General features: G+C 31.5%; 1 protein-coding gene across 1 annotated transcript in view; it reads left to right on the top strand.

The window, feature by feature from the left end:
* The window catches only part of BIRC6 (baculoviral IAP repeat containing 6), a 300,333-nt gene that overhangs the window by 137,196 nt on the left and 143,941 nt on the right, over positions 1 to 19,196 (top strand). The window contains exons 29-39 of the mRNA XM_051976128.1: positions 73 to 419; positions 1,739 to 1,958; positions 3,745 to 3,878; positions 4,273 to 4,410; positions 6,538 to 6,665; positions 9,229 to 9,360; positions 11,399 to 11,614; positions 12,836 to 13,019; positions 17,443 to 17,598; positions 18,073 to 18,206; positions 18,876 to 19,029. Coding sequence (XP_051832088.1) covers positions 73 to 419; positions 1,739 to 1,958; positions 3,745 to 3,878; positions 4,273 to 4,410; positions 6,538 to 6,665; positions 9,229 to 9,360; positions 11,399 to 11,614; positions 12,836 to 13,019; positions 17,443 to 17,598; positions 18,073 to 18,206; positions 18,876 to 19,029 — 1,943 coding nt within the window. The remainder of the gene's footprint in view (positions 1 to 72; positions 420 to 1,738; positions 1,959 to 3,744; positions 3,879 to 4,272; positions 4,411 to 6,537; positions 6,666 to 9,228; positions 9,361 to 11,398; positions 11,615 to 12,835; positions 13,020 to 17,442; positions 17,599 to 18,072; positions 18,207 to 18,875; positions 19,030 to 19,196) is intronic.

Below are 19,196 nucleotides of genomic sequence, written 5' to 3' on the forward strand. Positions count from 1 at the left end.
CTTCGCATATGTTTTTATGTATATTAAGAAAGAAGGGTGCACATATTTTACTTCTGCATATTTTCTTCTTAGATACAATTTAGCTTGTCATAGACTGGAAACCCTTTTGCAGAGTATTGATCTTCCTCCTCTCAACAGTGCCAATAATGCACAGTATTTTTTGCGAAAGCCAGATAAAGCAGTTGAAGAAGACACTAGAGTATTTTCGGCCTATCAAGACTGTATTCAGTTACAGCTTCAGCTCAATTTGGCTCATCATGCAGTGCAAAGGCTTAAAGTAGCATTAGGTGCAAGCAGGAAGACTTTGAGAGAACTTCCTGAAACTAAAGATTTAATTCAGATGTCCTCCACTGAGCAGTTACGCACAATCATCAGATATCTCCTGGATACTTTGCTTAGTCTTCTTCATTCTTCAAATGGTTTGTATTGTGTTTATTTGATTTTGTTTACAAGTAACATGGTTGGGAATATGATTACTGTATGCTTTGTCTTTTTGGAGCTGTAGCTTGTGTATAAATTTTGGCCTAAATGAGAATATATTCATACATGCTAGGATTTCTTGTTATTTTATTTAATTTCTTTGGTAAATGTTTACATAGAAGTTTAGGTTCTCTCATGATTGTTGTAGGTTTGTGCTATCTTTGTCTTTGTGTCTGTGAATAATGATATGCAAATTTGTGGTTATTTGAAAGTTTAGATATTAAATCCATTGTTCCAATGTAATAGAATTACTTTCATGTAGATGATTTAAAATACCATATAGGAAAAATTGAAGATAGTCAATGCCTTCTTCTGAAATTTTCATGCCTGTTATTATAAATTTATTGACTCTTCCCTAAACTATTATAAGTTCTAGATTGATTTTTCTTCTTCATATTTATTCCAATATTTGATTAGATTTCCACCAAATTGATTTTCTGATAGAACAGATTTGAATATGTGACTCCTCTAGTCAATATGTTACAGTGATTTCTTATTACCTCTCAGATTACCAAAAAAAAAAAAAAAAATCAAAATGTTTACCATCTGAATCCCCTTCATAGTCTGTCCCCAACCAGGCTTTATGTTGGAATCTTTAACTGCTCACTCATTAGAGTTGATAGATTATTGATCTGATCTTACAAGAAGTGTTTTGGGCCAGAACCTGAAACAAGGTATTAAGTAGAACTAATTGATACAATGCTTGTGTTTTACACCTTTACTCATTGGAATTCATTTTATTTCCTTCACAATTCAAATCATCTTTTTCTACATGAAGCCTTTTGTAATTTATCCTGAGATTCCAAATTACAAAATTTCCTTTAGAAATTTTCTCCCAAAAAGTAATCCTTTATATCTTTCCTACACATTTAATTATATATGTTGTTCCCCCTCATATATGTAAGCTCTTTGAGGATTTATTGCTTCACTTTTTAAAAATTCTTATTATTTTATTTTTTATTTCACATTGTAGCAGAAGCCTAGTGTGTAGTGGACACTTAACAATGCTAGTTTGCTTTCTTGGTTAATAATATTTCCATTTTCTCTCCAAAAGCAATTAAGGAACACAACATGAAAGAAGAATTGAATATGATTGGGTTTTTAAGTTTGATTGACCTGATTAAACAATAACCTTGTATTTGCAAAAACAGATTTTTTAAAATTTATGCAGTCATCTTGAGAACATTTTTAAAAAGCATCATTATGTTAAAATTTCCTTTTAATTTGGGAAATGAATCTTTTTTCCTTCTTTTAACAGGACACTCAGTTCCTGCAGTCTTGCAAAACACATTTCATGCTCAGGCATGTGAAGAGCTATTTAAGCATCTGTGTATAAGTGGAACCCCAAAGATACGTTTGCATACCGGACTTCTACTTGTTCAGCTCTGTGGTGGTGAAAGATGGTGGGGACAGTTTCTTTCCAATGTTCTTCAGGAATTGTACAATTCAGAACAACTTCTGATCTTTCCTCAAGACAGGTAGGATGGGAGTTTTGGGAATTTCCTATGTAAATGGACTTGATGTGGCTAGTTTTCAGCACTTTTGAAATGGAGATTAACAAATAGCACAATTTTTCGTAAGCATGTTCTTTAAAACATTGTTTGAACCATGAGTCAAGGCTGGTGAGATTCCCAAAGAGGGGTGATCTGAATCTTTTAGAGGAAGGGGATACAACCCGTGGCATTTTAGGTTCATCATTTATTCCTACTGCCCCTAAGGGAAAAAGAGTTAAAAACTTTGTTTTTTAGTGAAGAAGCCCAAGTAAATTATAATCATCCTTTTCTGTATGTAATGAAACTGCTTGTTCTTCTTTTTGAATTGCTGAAATGAAGAAGCTTTAAAATGTTGGAGTTTTAAAAAGGAGAAAATAAATATACTTTTCAATATCGAATATCTTTAACATCCCTTCCCTCATGAGTTCATGTACACTAATACAAAATATTATGTAACTTAAAACAACTTTATTTTGGAAATAAAACTGTTATGAATGGTTTTGTCCACTGTGTGATTATCAAAGGGAGTCTTATTATTAAGAGCCATTTTGTTTATCCTGCTTCTTTATTGCTTTCTGTTTCTCTAGAAAGCAAGCTAGAGCTTGAAAATATAAAATAATACAAGCTTTCAGTGTCCTGCAGGATCTAGTCCAGCCTATATTAACATTCTCATTAGTCATTACTTCTTGTCTTGTATTAAATGTTTCAGTCGCAAAAAGCAAGTAGTTATAAAGTACCATAACAAAACAAGCACATTTTCTTGTTTCTGTCATTAGCATTACTTCCTTTTTGAATTGCCGTATTTAAAGAATTTAGAGTCAAGTATTTGATGAACAATTAATACAGATAGTTATTGAGGTCAATACTATTAGTAACCAATTGTTGTGATCTTGAGAAAATCATTTTCATTATTTGTGAGTTATGATTTTTAAACTTGACATTCTATAATTCTGTATTTTATATAGCACATATTATATTTCCTGGAAAATTGTTCTCCTAATAACTATTTCTTAGAAATATTAAGTTATAACTTGTGTAATCTCTTACCTATGGCTTATTAGCTATTTTTCTATCTTTAATACAAACTATATAAATTTTATTTAATTGATATACAGAAATATACTTTTAAATCTACTTTTGATATTCCCAGATGTGTTAGCAGGTAATAAAATGCCCAGTGTTCTGCTTCTTTGTTTTTTCTTTATTGCTTCATTAGCTATTTAAGGTGACATTTCACTCCCATTTCTTTTTTCTTTTTTTTCTTTTTTGTTATTTTTCCCCCCTACTTCCATTTCTAATTTTGTTTTTAATTACTGATGTCTTGTGGATCCAATTAGATGTGTTTATTTTAAATGCATTGCCCTACACATTGCATTTTCTTTCCTCAGTTATAAATGTATTTTAATTTTAATCATAAAATATATGCACATTATTTGCTGGAATGAGCCTTTGAGGTCATGTAGCCTGCCCTCTTCTTGTTACAGATGAGGAATTTGAAAATGTGAGCCAGGAGATGATTTAGACAGGTCACATGGCTGGCCAGAATTAGGGTCTGGATTCAGATCCTTGTTGTATAGGGCTTTAAATTTATTTTCCCCCTGTTCTACTGTTTTTCATCACTTTTGGGACTGATCCTTCTCTATTATCATGTACAAAATAGCTGGTACTTAGTAGTAACTTAGTAGTTACTTAGTAACTTAGTAGTAAAAGTGATAATTGTGGATTTTGTCTATATAATGCAATTTTTCTTTCTTTTTCTTTTCCTTAATAGGGTTTTCATGTTGCTTTCCTGCATTGGCCAAAGATCACTTAGTAACAGTGGAGTCTTGGAAAGCTTACTTAATCTCCTGGATAATTTACTTTCACCTCTTCAACCACATTTACCCATGCACAGACAAACAGAAGGTAATACTTTAATGACCAGATACTTCTGTCATAATAAACAGAATATTTTGTGTTTCCTGGTCTTTTTCCATACTTATAATAATTCTATTCTTGATTCAGAGTAAAGGAAATAACAATTATATTGTTTTCTGTTCTAATATATCAGTATTTTATTCTTAGAAAGATAAATTTGTCATTCATTGAGGATTTTTTTCTGGGAACAATTTTTACTTTGAATAGTATAGTGATATTTTGTTCTTTGTGCATTCATATCTCGTTTTCTTTATTGGTAAAATTGTTGATATCTATAGGTTTGTTGTTTCTTTTTTCTTTAAAAATATGAATTGTGCTGTTTCATGAGTCTAATCTCATTTTTGTCTATTTTCTTTCTTTGACTTTTTTCTCTATCTTGTAGGTGTATTGGATATTCCTATGATCAGTTGGGTTGTAATGCTTGTGTCCAGATTGCTAGATTATGTTGCAACCATTGAAGATGAGGCAGCAACTGCCAAGAAACCTTTGAATGGTAAAGAAAGGGAGAGGTTTCTGACAGGTACCAAATGTTTACATTAATATGTTAGAGAAAATATAATGCTGATTTTAGAGTTTCCCAGCACTTCAAGCATTGAAATGTGTCTGAGAACTAAAATTTAAACTTGATTCTTATAAATTTAGATTAATAAATAAAATTAGGTCATGTAGTATACATTTTAATAATGAGCTTGATGGAAAAATAGATTTTTCAGGAAGAGGATTTTTTTTGCTTTTTAAAAGCAAACATGGAAACGATTTAGCCTGCAGTTTAATAAAATAGAGAGTGATGTTTATAGTATGTGTCATAGTTTGCATCTATCGGCCCCCATCTTGTTTTAAAAAGAATCTTCTCTTTCCTCTGTTGTTCTGATTTTGAGGTGAAAGTGGGTAGTTTTGTATAGTGGGAACACTGTTGAATTTGGAATCAAATGGCCTTGTGTGAAATCCTGACTCCGATTTTTATTGTGGGGTATGTTCTGTAACTATATATAAAATATGTAAGTAAAATGAGACTTTTGAATAATAGCCTTTAAGTTATCTTACTACTACATTGTTACAATCTCAACACAATAAGAACTGAGGTTATGAATCTTGTTCCCAGTGGTTTTAATATATGATTTGATATACATTCCTCATTTGTATTTAAATTGTACTTTTGAGAATGAGAAGAATGGTGAAGAAGGCAAGATTATGAAACACCCTTTTCACCATATTGTTTGTTTATATTCTTCCACATTTAAGGCAAAAATAGGGGAAAAGTCATGGTAGTAAACAATATCATAAATTATTATGCAATGTTTAATGATTTGTAATTCCACTCATAGATTTAAAGAAATATTCTCTTCTTCATATAAGAAAAAAAAATGCAGTTTCTTCTTTGGAAAGGAGCATTACACTTTGAAGTTTACTTTTATTAACATGTTGTTAAACTTTATGCTTGCTCAGTCCTTTACTTTTTAAAAACTTTGCTCCAATGTAAAGAATATTTATAGTAGATACTTAATACTGTTTTCCTTAACACATTGTATGTAGTAAGAGTGATGTCAGAAGCTAAGGGAAATGAATCCATGTGGGCTGCATTTTGACTTTGAACACCACAAGTTAGCATTTTGTTGTTTTTATATGTTTATTTGTTGAAACATTTTTAATCTGATTTGGGCAACTCTTGGCGAGTTTTGCATACTGGGTGTGACAATTTTTGAGTTTGAATCTTCTATTTTAGGGAAAAGAGCACTAGAATAAAATTTAGTAGCCCAAGGTATAATTTTAACCCAGCCACTGAGAAATTTAGTGAGGTATCATCTCTAAATTTCATTTCATTCTTTTGAAAACTGTGACTTGAATTATCTTCTCTAAATTATTCTGAAGAATTATATAATTCACTTCAAAATCTGCAGTACTGAATTTGAGAAGTTATTTAAATATTTTCATCTTTGAAAGGAAATATTACTTTGAAGCTAGAAAGTGTTGACTTGTACATTTCACTTTTAACCTCCTGACTGTGTTGAAGGAAGCATGGTGATTTGAGAAATCATCACTCTAATCAATCAAAATAATTAGTTCATTTTTACCAAACCAACTAAATTCTTTTTAAAGTCTGTAGAAATTTTAGATTTAATTAGACATGTGATATGATAATATGATGAGATTAAGGCAAACAATTTGTAAATCAGCACTCTAGAAAATTAGTTACAAATGTTAGATACAAATGTAAAATGTTTTCTACAAACAAGCAGAAAGGCTCATTGTCTATTTCAGGGCTCCTAAAACTTTTAAAATAGGGGGCCATTTCACTGTCCCTCAGACTGTTGGAGGGCCAGACTATAGTAAAAACAAAAACTTTGTTTTGTGGGCCTTTAAATAAAGAAAATAAAGAAACTTCATAGCCCTGGGTGAAGGGGTTAAATGCCCTCAGCTGTTGCATCTGGCCCGCGGGCCGTAGTTTGAGGATCCCTAATCTATTTAGTAAAAAAAAAATCTGTCAGATATTTCCCTTGAGGAGTTTTGAAAAGTTTCTTTCCCTTCTGTGCCCACCCATACTCCTTCATGCCTATTAAAAATTTAACTTTATGATGCCTTATTTACATGTTTCCTAATGGTATTTATCAGTAATTATTAATGAAGTATTTCTTCCCTACCGAGTTAGGTCACCAGTGGAGTTTCATCAACAACAGTCTGCATACTCAAAGCCTAAATCGATCTTCCAAAGGCAACAGTAGTCTTGACAGATTGTATTCCAGAAAGATCAGAAAGCAGCTTGTTCATCATAAACAGGTAATTTTCAAGATTTTTTTTTAATGTTATTCAGCTTTAGCTACACGTTAATTCTGTTACTGAGAATTTTCTGTTTTGATCTTCTACCTATTCCTCAATTATGGATTGCAGGTTCTTTTGGGGAATTTTTTTACTTACTAACCTCATGGGCTTTATTACAGTAATTCATTTTGTGTTTGTAAGAATTACAATTACTGCGAATAGCACTAATTTTTGTCAGTTTTCAGAATGACAAATTCGGGGTAGTTACCGCCTTTTTTTATGTGGCATATTGGTAAGATATTTTAAATTGATTTTGGGACTCAGTTTTCTTGATAGTAACATTGGCTTCAACTTAATTCCAGTGTCTTAAAAAGGGTGGACTTGTAGATTGTAATTACGATGCTCTAATCAGGAAATGGAAGGGATAACTATGCATCTATCTTATTGTCGGAAAGGAAGATAGGAAGAGAAGGGGAATAGTTATTTATATAGTTATATAGAACATATTATGTGTGAAGCCCTGTGCTAAACACTTTACAAGTATTATCTCCTTTGATGCTTATTATTGCTCTGGGGGGTACATTTTATTATCCCATATTTATAGTTTAAGAAACATAGAGGTTATATGATTGCTTAGGGTTACAAATTAATAAATATATGAGGCCTCATTTCAAACCCATATCTCTTATTTATTATACTGCACAATTGTAACCTTTAACTGGTATTCCCAGTGTAAATACATCTAAATAACATCTAAAGAGTCTTGTACAAGTCACTGCAGTTTCTTTGTACCCTAAGAACTCATGGGACCTTTCAAAGTGATTTACAGTTGAAACCTTCCATATATGTTGTCTGCCACATTAGAATGTGAACTGCTTTATTTCGGGGACTGTTTCTTCCATTTATAATTTTGGCTCTCTTAGCACAGTGCTTTACACATAAGTGCTTAACAAGTGTTCTTCATTCTTCTATTCATTGGTCTATCTATGGTTTCTGTTGTTTGTAGCCAAATAACTATTGACTGTGAATAGAACTCTTTGATAAAAGTATAGTTTACCAAGGAAGGAATAGTTTCTTTTCAAATGTAATTGATTAAATTCTAACAGAATTTAATCTCATGTGTTAGTTACAACTTGGAAGGTATTATGGAACAAAGTCATTATTTCATTCAAACATTTTTGAGGCACCTCTTTTGTGCTAAATGCAAGGAATATAAAGATGAAATAATACATAAATTATGCTTGGGAAGTTTATAATCAGCTAGAGGGAATGATGTTTAGAGCTAAGTAAAGAAAAAATAGATTCAAAGTAAATGAATGGTAATTTCATAAGAGGGAAATTGTTACATTCACAGATTCAGAAACTCTTTCTAGATTTTCCCAGTTTATTGCATTCTGCTTCATTGATTCCTAGTGACAAAATACCTCGAAAACCAAAAGTTTTTTTTTTTTTAACCAACGTACTACATTTAAAAATTCAAATAAATGTTTATACCTTTCTTTTAATAAGAGAAACTCCATATGCTTTATCCAGGAAATCACCTTCTTAGTACCTAACTGCTTGGGAAATAGAATTATTGATCAGAAAGTTGCTTGGTGAGCTCAAAATTATAGCAAAGGGAATTAAATAATCTCTTAGAATAATTTTATCTAGGTAAATTGGAGTCATTTCTCACCTAAATAGTTTGTTTTTCTGGTTAGTGAAACACATGCTTAAATAATCTTCCTGTATTCATTTTTCTAGCCCATCATTAGTACTTTCTTTATTATGTTAATTGGTGTAGTATGTTGTTATGTTAATCTTTCAAAAATTTTTTTGTTTTGTTTTAAAGAGCACTGAGTTTTTAGAGTACTGTCTGATATTTGGATTTTATCTTAAAATCTCTAAGAAAATTTGAGAGTTGTCTTAATCTCATTAGTAATGGTTTCATTAAATATATTTGTAGTTATATTTCGGCATATTTCTTTAGATGACTGTTTGCAATGTTATTTGTTGATTCTTGTACACTTTTAAAACAATTTCAGGATATAACATTAATATATAGCAGCTAGTTGGCGCAGTGGATAGAGCACAAGGCCTTGAGTCAGGAAGACCTGAGTTCAAATCTGGCCTCAGACACTCACTAGCTGTGTCACCCTGGACAAGTCACTTAACCTATCTGCCTCAGTTTCCTCAACTGTAAATTGGGTATAATAATAGCACCTACCTCCCAAGGTTGTAGGGATCAAATGAGGTAATACTTGTAAAAGCGCTCAACACAGTGCCTGGCACAGATTAAGTGTTATATGAACGAAGCTGGCGCTCATGCTCGCTCTCTCTCGCTCTCTCTCTCTCTCTCCCCCTCCTTCTCTCTCTCTCTCTCTCTCTCTCTCTCTCTCTCTCCCCGCATATATATATATATATATATATATATATAATATATATATATATGTACTTCTTTGCAATTATTGCATTTTTAAGTGAACAATTTGCATGTGAATAGAGTATTCTATACAGTTTTTACTGGAAGCTTTGGCCCCAGTGTAGAAGAATGCTGTATTTCTGTGGCTTATATTTTTATTTGTTAATTTTTATTTTTTAGCAACTTAATTTATTAAAATCAAAACAGAAGGCTTTGGTGGAACTGATGGAAAACGAGAAAATACAAAGCAACAAAGGATCATCGTACAAACTTTTGGTAGAGCAGGCAAAACTAAAGCAGGCTACATCAAAGGTATTGTGATCTTACAGCTTTTAATTTAAAAGCCTACCTACTTCACAAAAAGTAGTTGTCCATTTTATTCTTTTAAATAGTAGATTCTTGAGGTTTTGATCCATACCAATCATTACTATTCATTTAATTCACCAGTCACTTGAAACCTTAGCTTGCTTGTTAGTCTTTTCACTGAACTCCTAAATCAGATCCTATGTAAAAAGCATTTTGATACTTGTGTAGTTTTAGTTTAATCTTAGATTATGTAATTAATATATTTCTATTTTGGTCTTTGCTTACTTAATTGTTAATGAGACTTATTTCAATAGTAGAGCATTAGATTATGGTCAAAAATTAGTAGCCCACACACATACCTGTTATACACAATACCTTTTTTGAGTATTAAGCTAGGAGAATGAATAAGCATTTATTTAACAACAACAATGTACCAGGCAATGTGCTAGGCGCTTTTACAAGTATTACCTCATTTGATTCCTCCAGCCAGCCACCTTGGGAAATAGGTGCTATTATACCTCCATTTTACAGTTGAGGAAACTGAGGAAGACAGAGGTTGAGTGACTTGTCCAGGGTGACACAACTAGTAGGTGTCTGGGGTCACATTTGAATTCAAGTCTTCCTGACTCCAAGTCCAATAATTTATTCACTGCGCCACCTAGCTGCTAGAGATTACTAAATTACTAGGAATTAATTTTTGTTTTACAAGTTATTTTTAAGGGGAAGAATTCTGAATTGAAGAAAATAATGAATTGGGCTTTTTATAAGTTTCCAAATTTAAAAAAAAATTAACTAGCGATAACTTTAAAGTTGTACAGCTATGGCTTTACTGTTTTTCCCTGTAAAACTTCTCAATGATTAATTTAAAATAATACATGTTTTTAAAGTCCAAATTTTTTATGTACTTTATCTAAAATGTAAGTGTGTATATTTAATGCAAATGTATTCAAATGAATTTATTTCAAAGTGATTAAAAGATTGTATTTATTATCCTATAAATTTAAAAAGGAATGAATCCAGAATAATATTTACCCGCCTAGGTTTTAATACTTTTTATATTTTCTTTACACTAAGGTACTGAAATAAGTGTGTTTTTATGTCACTATAAGGCATCTTAGAAAGTTTTAATTAGTCTTTATTTATATTTTGGGAAACTTGATTTTTCATAAAGTAGTTATTCCACACCAGGAACATAAGTAATTTTTTAGTTGTAATGTGACAAAATGTCATGGTTAGAACAAAAAAGCCAAAAGTGGAACATAATCTATGGATCTAAGTGTATTGTGTTCTTTGTGACCAATTAATAGACTAAAACAAAACCTTTGATACCATCTGCTTAAGATTTTGGACAGCTTGTTTTGTGCCCCTTCAAAACAATCTCGTGTAACATTTTATTTCAGAGTAAATAGTCATTAATACATCATAAAACAGTTTCACTCTGGCATTATAAAACCCTCAGCAATAAATTGAGTTTCCCTAAGCTCTATTAACAATAACTCTCTTCACTTAATTTTTTGGATACTATCGTTTGCAATATTTTTTCTGTAGTGACGACTCCCACTTCAAATTGCTTTGTCTAATCTCATTTAGGCTGAGTATAAGTGAGAAGAGGGGAGAATAAGGGTATTGTGGTAGGTTTGTTAATATACTTGTATTTTTATCATTATAATGCTGATACATCTTTGCTGTGTGAGGTAAAAAAAGTTTATTCTGGTTCCTACTAGTTTTTTTCCATGTAACTTGTATCGTAGCCAATGTTTTATATATTTATTTAATTACATCAAGCTTAGTAACTATTGGTCTTTCCGTTATCTTCAATATTTGAGTGTCGTTCCAATGAGTTGCTTAATTACAATTTAGTTTTTCCCATAGAATTTGCTATATTTAAATTTTTTAAATCCCCTCCGTCTCCCTCCAGAAATTATCAAGGTTCCTTTTATATGGTGTAACTCATATTAATTTTATAAATAAAATTATACTGTTAATGGCTTAGTTTAAAAAATCTTAGTTTGATGTAAAGTTTATGTTGAAATTTTTTATACAGCACTTTAAGGATTTAATTCGTTTACGTCGTACTGCGGAATGGCCTCGCTCTACATTAGACACGGAAGTCTCAACCACAAAAGAAAGCCCTGAGATAGAACCACTTCCATTTACTCTGGCCCATGAACGTTGCATCTCTGTAGTGCAGAAACTTCTGCTCTTTCTTCTGTCCATGGATTTTACTTGTCATGCAGATCTCCTTTTGTTTATTTGTAAGGTAAATAAAAGAACATTTCATTTATGTTTAAAAAAAAAATTAGGGGGACATGTTAGAATCAGTTTGTTAGATATTACTCAAAAACATTGTTCTAAAATTATAGTAATAATGGAGGTCATACTAGTAAAGTTTCCGAAATTGTTTTGTAGTTTGCTAAATGCTTAACTCTCAACTCAGCATAATATGTAAGATATGACATTTTTACTCCCCCATTCTCAGTTTGTGTGTGTGTGTGTGTGTGTGTGTGTGTGTGTGTGTACATACACATTCTAAATTACCCTGATTTGAATGTATGTCATATTTTTTTTATCATTATATCACTGTGCCAATCAAAAAGATGAAATTAAATTTGTACTTTGTCCTGTGATTTCATCTATATAAGCAACTGCCACTTAAGAATTCCCTCTTCAACCAGTTTGATTTTATATCTCCTCTGCAACTTTGAAAGTTCCCTGGGGTACTGAGAAGGTGTCATCTTCTCGTCATCTTTTCCTCCCTCTTTTCCTGTCACACTCCCTCCTCCCCCAACACACACTCAGTATTTATCAGGATGGATGTTAACCCAGGTTTTCTGGATGTAAAGCTACTTCTATGTGCCTTTCTGTACTTAATATTGTGTACACTCTTCTTGTTCACTTTTCCTTTCTCTCTCTTACACATCTTATAAATCTCATCTTTTTCTTTTTTTTTATCTCATTATTTACTTCTCTTTCACTCTTGCACCTTCCTCCACTCCCAACCCCTTTCCTCTTTCTTTATTTTACAATAACCCTAGATATTACAAATATCACCTTCTTACAGATCAGGCAGTTAAGGCTCAATGTGCACTTAAATGATATCTTTGCAGGACATAGTTGATGTTGATGCCATAAAATATTGGAACAAGATGTTTTTCCTTTCCATTCAGTTTTTTTAAAATTTTATTTATAACACTCTTGAACATACTCTGTTTAACAATTCATTTGAAGTAATTAAAATAGAGAATAGAAAATGGAATAATGAAAAATTTTCAAGGTAAGTATATCTTGTAGCTCTAGGAATAAACATTCCAGATAAATGTTGGACCAAAATGATTAACTCTCAAGAAAATATCTTTCTTAGAGGTTATTTTGAGAACAAAGTACATTTTAAATTGCTTTAAATTTTACAAACTAAAATGATATTGTTGATATAGTCTGTATTTTCTGGATGTTTATTTTATATTTCCCAAATTTTTTTAAGGTTCTTGCAAGAATTGCAAATGCCACTCGGCCAACAATTCATTTGTGTGAAATTGTAAATGAGCCTCAACTGGAAAGACTCTTATTACTTTTGGTTGGAACTGATTTTAATAGAGGAGATATATCTTGGGGTGGAGCTTGGGCTCAGTATTCTTTGAGTTGTATGCTACAGGATATCTTAGCAGGTAAAGTAGAATTTTTTTTCCCCTCAGATGGCACGTTTAATTTGCTTTGACTTAAGTTGTTTTAATATATAATTTACATATATATTAATTATATGTTAAATATATTACTATAAATTATATAGGTTATATTTTATGTGTATAATATATATAATATTCAGAAATTACTATAGTAGTTAATTTCTAGAGTCCTATTGATACAAAAAATACTTAAAGATTGTATGAAATTGTATGTATTGTATGATTATCAAATCATTATTACTTGTATATTTATATGTTGGATTAGGATTTCCTTTAGCATTATCAAACCCATCTAAAAATTATTCTTAGAAAAAAATGAAGAGATGCCATCTACATCCAGAGAGAGGACTGTGGGAACTGAATGTGGTTCACAACATAGTATTTGCACTGTTTTTGTTGTTTGCTTGCATCTTATTTTATTTTTCTTCTTTTTTTCCTATTTGATTTGATTTTTCTTGTGCATCAATATAATTATATAAATATATATGCATACATTGAATTTAACATATCTCTACCATGTTTAACATATATTGGACTACTTGCCATCTAGGGAAGTGGGGCAGGAAGGGTGATAATTAGTTCACAAGATTTTGCAAGAGTTATTGTTGAAATATTTTCCATGCATATGTTTTGAAAATAAACAACTTTAATTAAAAAAAAAAAAAAAGAAAAAAATGACTCAGGGATGTGGTAACAAAGCCAAGATAGCAGAGAGAAGCCAGGAAGTTTCCTGAGCACTTCTCAGTTTCTCTTGTAAACAACTCTAAATCAATTCTTTAAACAGATTCTGGAGAGACAGAATTCAGAAAAAGATGGAGTGGAACAGTTTTCCAGCTTAAGATAATTTAGAAGGATTTTAGGAAATGTCTGTCTCATTTGGGTAAAAGGGGAGTTCAGCGGTGCTAATCTAGTCTGAGACGCTTAGCCACAGTCTAGATCAACAGTGGAGACCTTTCTTTTCTGGCTTAGCAGGCAAATTGGTGTGACAACATTTCCAGCATAGAAAGCTAGTAATGAGATCCCTGTTTCCTTGCAAAAGAAGTTTTGGACAATGTCCCTATGATCTAAGAGCAGAAATCAAAAACAAACCAAAAAAAAATATGGCCCTGACTACAGCATGCTACTCTGATGACTAAAGGAAAGACTAAAGGAAAGAAAAGACTAGAGCACAAATGTACAGGAGCACAGCAGTTGCAAAATGCCTCCTTGTGACTTCTCAAAGGATAATGAATATGAATTGATGTCAAGCTCAATAGTTTGTCTTACAAGAACTCAAAAATGATTTAAAAATCAGGTAAGAGAAGTAGAAGAAAGATTGGGAAATGAGAGTTATACAGGAAAATTAATTATTAAAAAAATCAAACTTGGGAAAAGAAGCTCAAAAAGTGACTGAGGAAAATAACTCCTTAAATTTGGTGAAATTGGAAAAAAAAATCACTGAATAATGTAACTCCTTTAAAAGTAGAATTGGCCAAATGGAAGAAGAGATAAAAAAGCTACCTGAAGATAGTAATTCATTAAAAATTAGAATTGGACAAAGAAAGGGAAGAATTCAGTGGAACATCAAAAATCAGTAAAACAAAATTAAAATAATGGAAAAATAAAATAAAATATAAAATATCTCATTGGCAAAACAACCAAAGTGGAAAATGATACAGGAGAGATAATTTAAGAATTATTGGACTGTCTGAAATACATGATCAAAAAAAAAGAGAGAGAATATCTTTCAAAAAATCATCAAGGAAATGCCATGATATCCTAGAATCAAAGTGTAAAAGAGAAATTGAAAAATCCATTGAACACTTCTGGAAAAGATCTAAAAATGAAAACTCCAAGGTATATTGTACCAAAATTCTAGAATTAGCAAGTCAAAAATAAAATACTGTAAGCAGCTAGAAATAAACAATTCAGATATTGAGGAGTCAGAATCAGGATTATCCAGAATGTTAGCAGCATCCACATTAAAGGATAGAAGAGCCTGGAGATCTTCCAGAAGATAAAGGAGCTTAGTCTTTAACCAAGAATAAACTACCTAGGAAAATTAAGTATTATCTTTCAGGGGTAAAGATGAACATTGAATGAAATACAGGTTTTTCTGCCATTTCTGATAAAAAGATCAAAGTTAAACATAAAATTCTATCTTCAAATAAAAAGACTTCAAATAAAAGACTCAAGAGAAGCATAAAAAAAAAGTTATTTTAAAATTAAACCGTTTACATCCTTTGGTTGGAAGATGATACTTTTAACTCTTGAAAACTGTATCTTTGTTAGGGTTATTAGAAGGGCATAAAAAGAAAGAGTATGTGGGTATAAGTTGATTTTGATATGATGATATAAAAGAAATTATGGGATCGAAAAAGAATTGTACTGGAAGAAGAAGAAAAAGAACATAAAATGGGGATAAATTAAACTACATAAAGAGGCACAGAAGACCTGTTAAAGTAAAGGGAAAGGAGGGAGGAAGATGAGTATTGTTGAACCGTAATTTGGCTAAAGGAAAGAACTTACAAACTTAATTGGGTATAGAAATTTATCTTACCCTATAGAAAAGTAGGAGGGGAAAGGGAAAAGAAGAAGGAAGAGGGAAGTAGAAGGGAAAGAGGATAAGAAAAAGGATTTGAGGGGCTGATGGAACAAAGGGCAAATTGAGAAAGATGGAAGTAAGAAGTAAAATATTAGTAAGGAAAGAGTAAAAGGTATGGGGAAAGCATCACCTGCATGACGAAAAGAGAAATGCAGAGTTCTAACCCCAAAACACACTTTATTAGAGGATTCTGGCTCCCCTCCAACTACGTGGACCCCAGCCCTCTCTCTTGATCTAAGGTGCTACCTTCTTTCAGGGTTCTATTTTTAATAGGGTTATAGTTTTGCTAAAAATAGAACAGCATTTCATTGGTTTTATAATGTGTAAGCTAAAATATGAATACAAGCAAGGTCACAAGGTTTAGTAATGGGTAGGAAATATTTTTGCTGACTAGATCATAAGATGAATGATCTGCCCTTTGCAAGGCAAATGATGAGATGCATGAGCCATCCCTTAGGTTGGGCTAGCAGAGATAGCATATTCCAAAGAACATTTCAGGGGAGAACTTAGGGGCTTTCCAATCATACTAGTATTGAATATGAGTGAAACCAAATAGAAGTACTTTGTGTTTACCTTCTAATAGTACTTTAGTCACTCAGAATCTCATGCCTGGATACTCAAATAATTTCTGTTATATAAGCATGAGATCTGTAAAAACTATCAAAATCTATATAACTTATTGAAACTGAATTATACTTACTGGTAGATGATTGACTAAATAAATATTATTATGTATATAATTACTAAAATCATTGCATGCCCTTCCCCTTCCCCCATGAAATCATAATATACTAATACTGATTAGGGTTTGAGTAAATGTCCTCAATAAATCAATTTTCTCAAAGAAGAGAGAAAAATATAAATGGGTGAAAAATAAGATTGAGGGAAATACAGAGTTAGTAATCATAACTGTGAATGTGAATGGGATCAACTCTCCCATAAAATGGAAGCAGATAGTAGAGTGGATTAAAAACTGGAATCCTATATTAGGTTGTTTACAAGAAGCATTCTGTGTGTGGAGGAAGACACACAGAATAAAGGTAAAAGACTGCAGCAGAATATATTATGCTTCAGCTGAATTAAAAAAAAAAATCAGGAGTAGCAATCCTGATATACAAAGCAAAATGAAAAATAATTGGAAGAGATAAAAAAGAAAACTACATGTGAAAAAGTGCTCTAATCACTATTCATTAGTGAAATGCAAATTAAAACAACTTTGAGATTTTACCACCCACTTATTAGATTCCCTAAGTTGATTGGAGAAGATAATGACAAATGTTGGAGAGAATGGGAAAATTGAGACACTGATTTATTGTTGGTGAAATTGTTAACTAATCCAGCCATTTGAAAGAGTAGTTTGGAACTGTGCCCAATGGTCTATCAAAAAGTGCATATCCTTTGCTCCATTAGTCTTACTGCTAAAGTCTCTATTCCAAAGAACTCATAAAAGAGTGAAAAGAAGCCACATGTGCAAAAATGTTTGTAGCAGCTCTTTTTTGTGGTGGCCAGAAATTTTTCTAATATGACTGTCCATATATAATCTATATCAGATTGCTTGCTATCTTGGTGAGAGGTGAAAGAAGAAAGGAATGGAAAAAAAAAAATGGAATTCAGCATGATACAAAAATGAAAATTGAAAACTCTTTACATGTTATTGGAAAAATTAAATACTATTAAAATTTTTTAAAAGTAAAAATAATTTACAAAATATATAATGAATTGTATTGACTTTTTTCATTATTGAAACCTAAAGAGAATGACTTAATTTGTTTTAAATTTTATTATTAGAAAAAGGTTATTAGAGCTGTTGTGTATCCACAGGAGAGTTGTTAGCACCAATTGCTGCTGAAGCTATGGAAGAAGGAGCAGTGGGAGAAGATGTAGGAACAACAACTGGTGACTCTGATGATTCTCTTCAACAGTCTTCAGTTCAATTGCTAGAAACTATTGATGAACCTCTGACACATGATATCACAGGTGAATAAATATATTTGTAATATGAAATTGTTTTCTATCTTAAATTAGCATATATTAAGTATTTTTAATATTTTTACTGTTGTTTTTATTAATACAATAACTGTTTTTTCATCTTCTTTATCTATCTTTTTATTTATTTATTTATTGGGGCAATTGGGGTTAAGTGACTTGCCCAGGATCACACAGCTAGGAAGTGTTAAGTGTCTGAGGACAGATTTGAACTTGGGTCCTCCTGACTTCAGGGCTAGTGCTCTATCCACTGTACCACCTAGCTGCCACTAAAATAACCCAAATTTTGAAAATACTCTTTATATTTAGAAGACTTTTATATAACACTTTGAAATGACATTTCAGTTTTCCAATCAAACTTCATACATGATTTGTTTAGCTGTTAAATTTAAAATTGGTTTAGGTATGTTTTTAAACCAAAGTTCAGGTAATTCATTATAAATTTAAAAACAAATTCAATCATAGGTGCTCCCCCGCTTTCATCTTTGGAAAAAGATAAAGAAATTGACCTCGAATTATTACAAGATCTGATGGAAGTTGACATTGATCCGTTAGATATCGATTTGGAAAAAGATCCTCTTGCTGCCAAAGTCTTCAAGGTATGGGATACTTTAAATATTTAAATTAATTTGTAGTGATTTTTTTAAAAAATCAGTTTTGTTTAATAACTCTTGTATACAGAAAAACTGAGTCTTTGATTCTACAACTTAGGCCATTGTTTATACCATTTACAACATTAAATATTATGTAATTCTTTGAGATATTGGCTTGAAATGATATGTCATAAAGTTAATATAAGAAGTTAATAAAATTTCTTATAAGTTATTGTCAACCGTAATAAAACTTTCCTCAAAAAAAATCTGATAATTGTTTTCAGAGGATTTAATTGGTGCATTAAAGATAAGTGTTCAAGAGTATTTTAGTCTGAATTAGCTGCATGTAAATCAGGAATTATGTAATCAGTATGGTACAATACAGTGTTGTTTGGATGAAGTATGAATTACGTTTTTCCATATTTGACCTTCTAGAATTAATTTGTAATATAAAATGTGTAATTCTTAAATGTTTTGTAAATAGTTTCAGTTTTCTCTGTAGATTAAGGAAGTAATCATAATGACATTTTATTTAAACATATACTTGATATTACTTATAACCAGTAAGCATAAATGTGAATTGTACTTTGTGTTTGAGAATTTAATACATAGAAGATTTCATCAAAACAAATGGGGAAAAATACAGTCTCTTCTTTTTTTCTCTTTTTTATCAAGCCTATAAGCAGTACTTGGTATGATTATTGGGGTGCTGATTATGGTACCTACAATTATAACCCTTACATTGGAGGTCTTGGAATTCCTGTAGCAAAACCACCAGCAACCATAGAAAAAAATGGATCACAGACTGTTAGTGTGTCAGTTTCTCAGGGTAAGTATTGTTGGAGTTTTGTTTTTGTTTTTGTTTTTTTGGTCTTTCCTAATGAAATGTAAAGTGACTGACCATAATGTAGGAATGATCAGCAGGTCTCCTAAGACTTTTTTTCTTATGTGAAAGAAGAATCTGTGATGCCATCAGTTTAGAAAATAGCCTCCACT

This window comes from Antechinus flavipes, chromosome 2 (assembly GCF_016432865.1).
Source record: "Antechinus flavipes isolate AdamAnt ecotype Samford, QLD, Australia chromosome 2, AdamAnt_v2, whole genome shotgun sequence".
NCBI classification, from domain to species: Eukaryota; Metazoa; Chordata; class Mammalia; order Dasyuromorphia; family Dasyuridae; genus Antechinus; species Antechinus flavipes.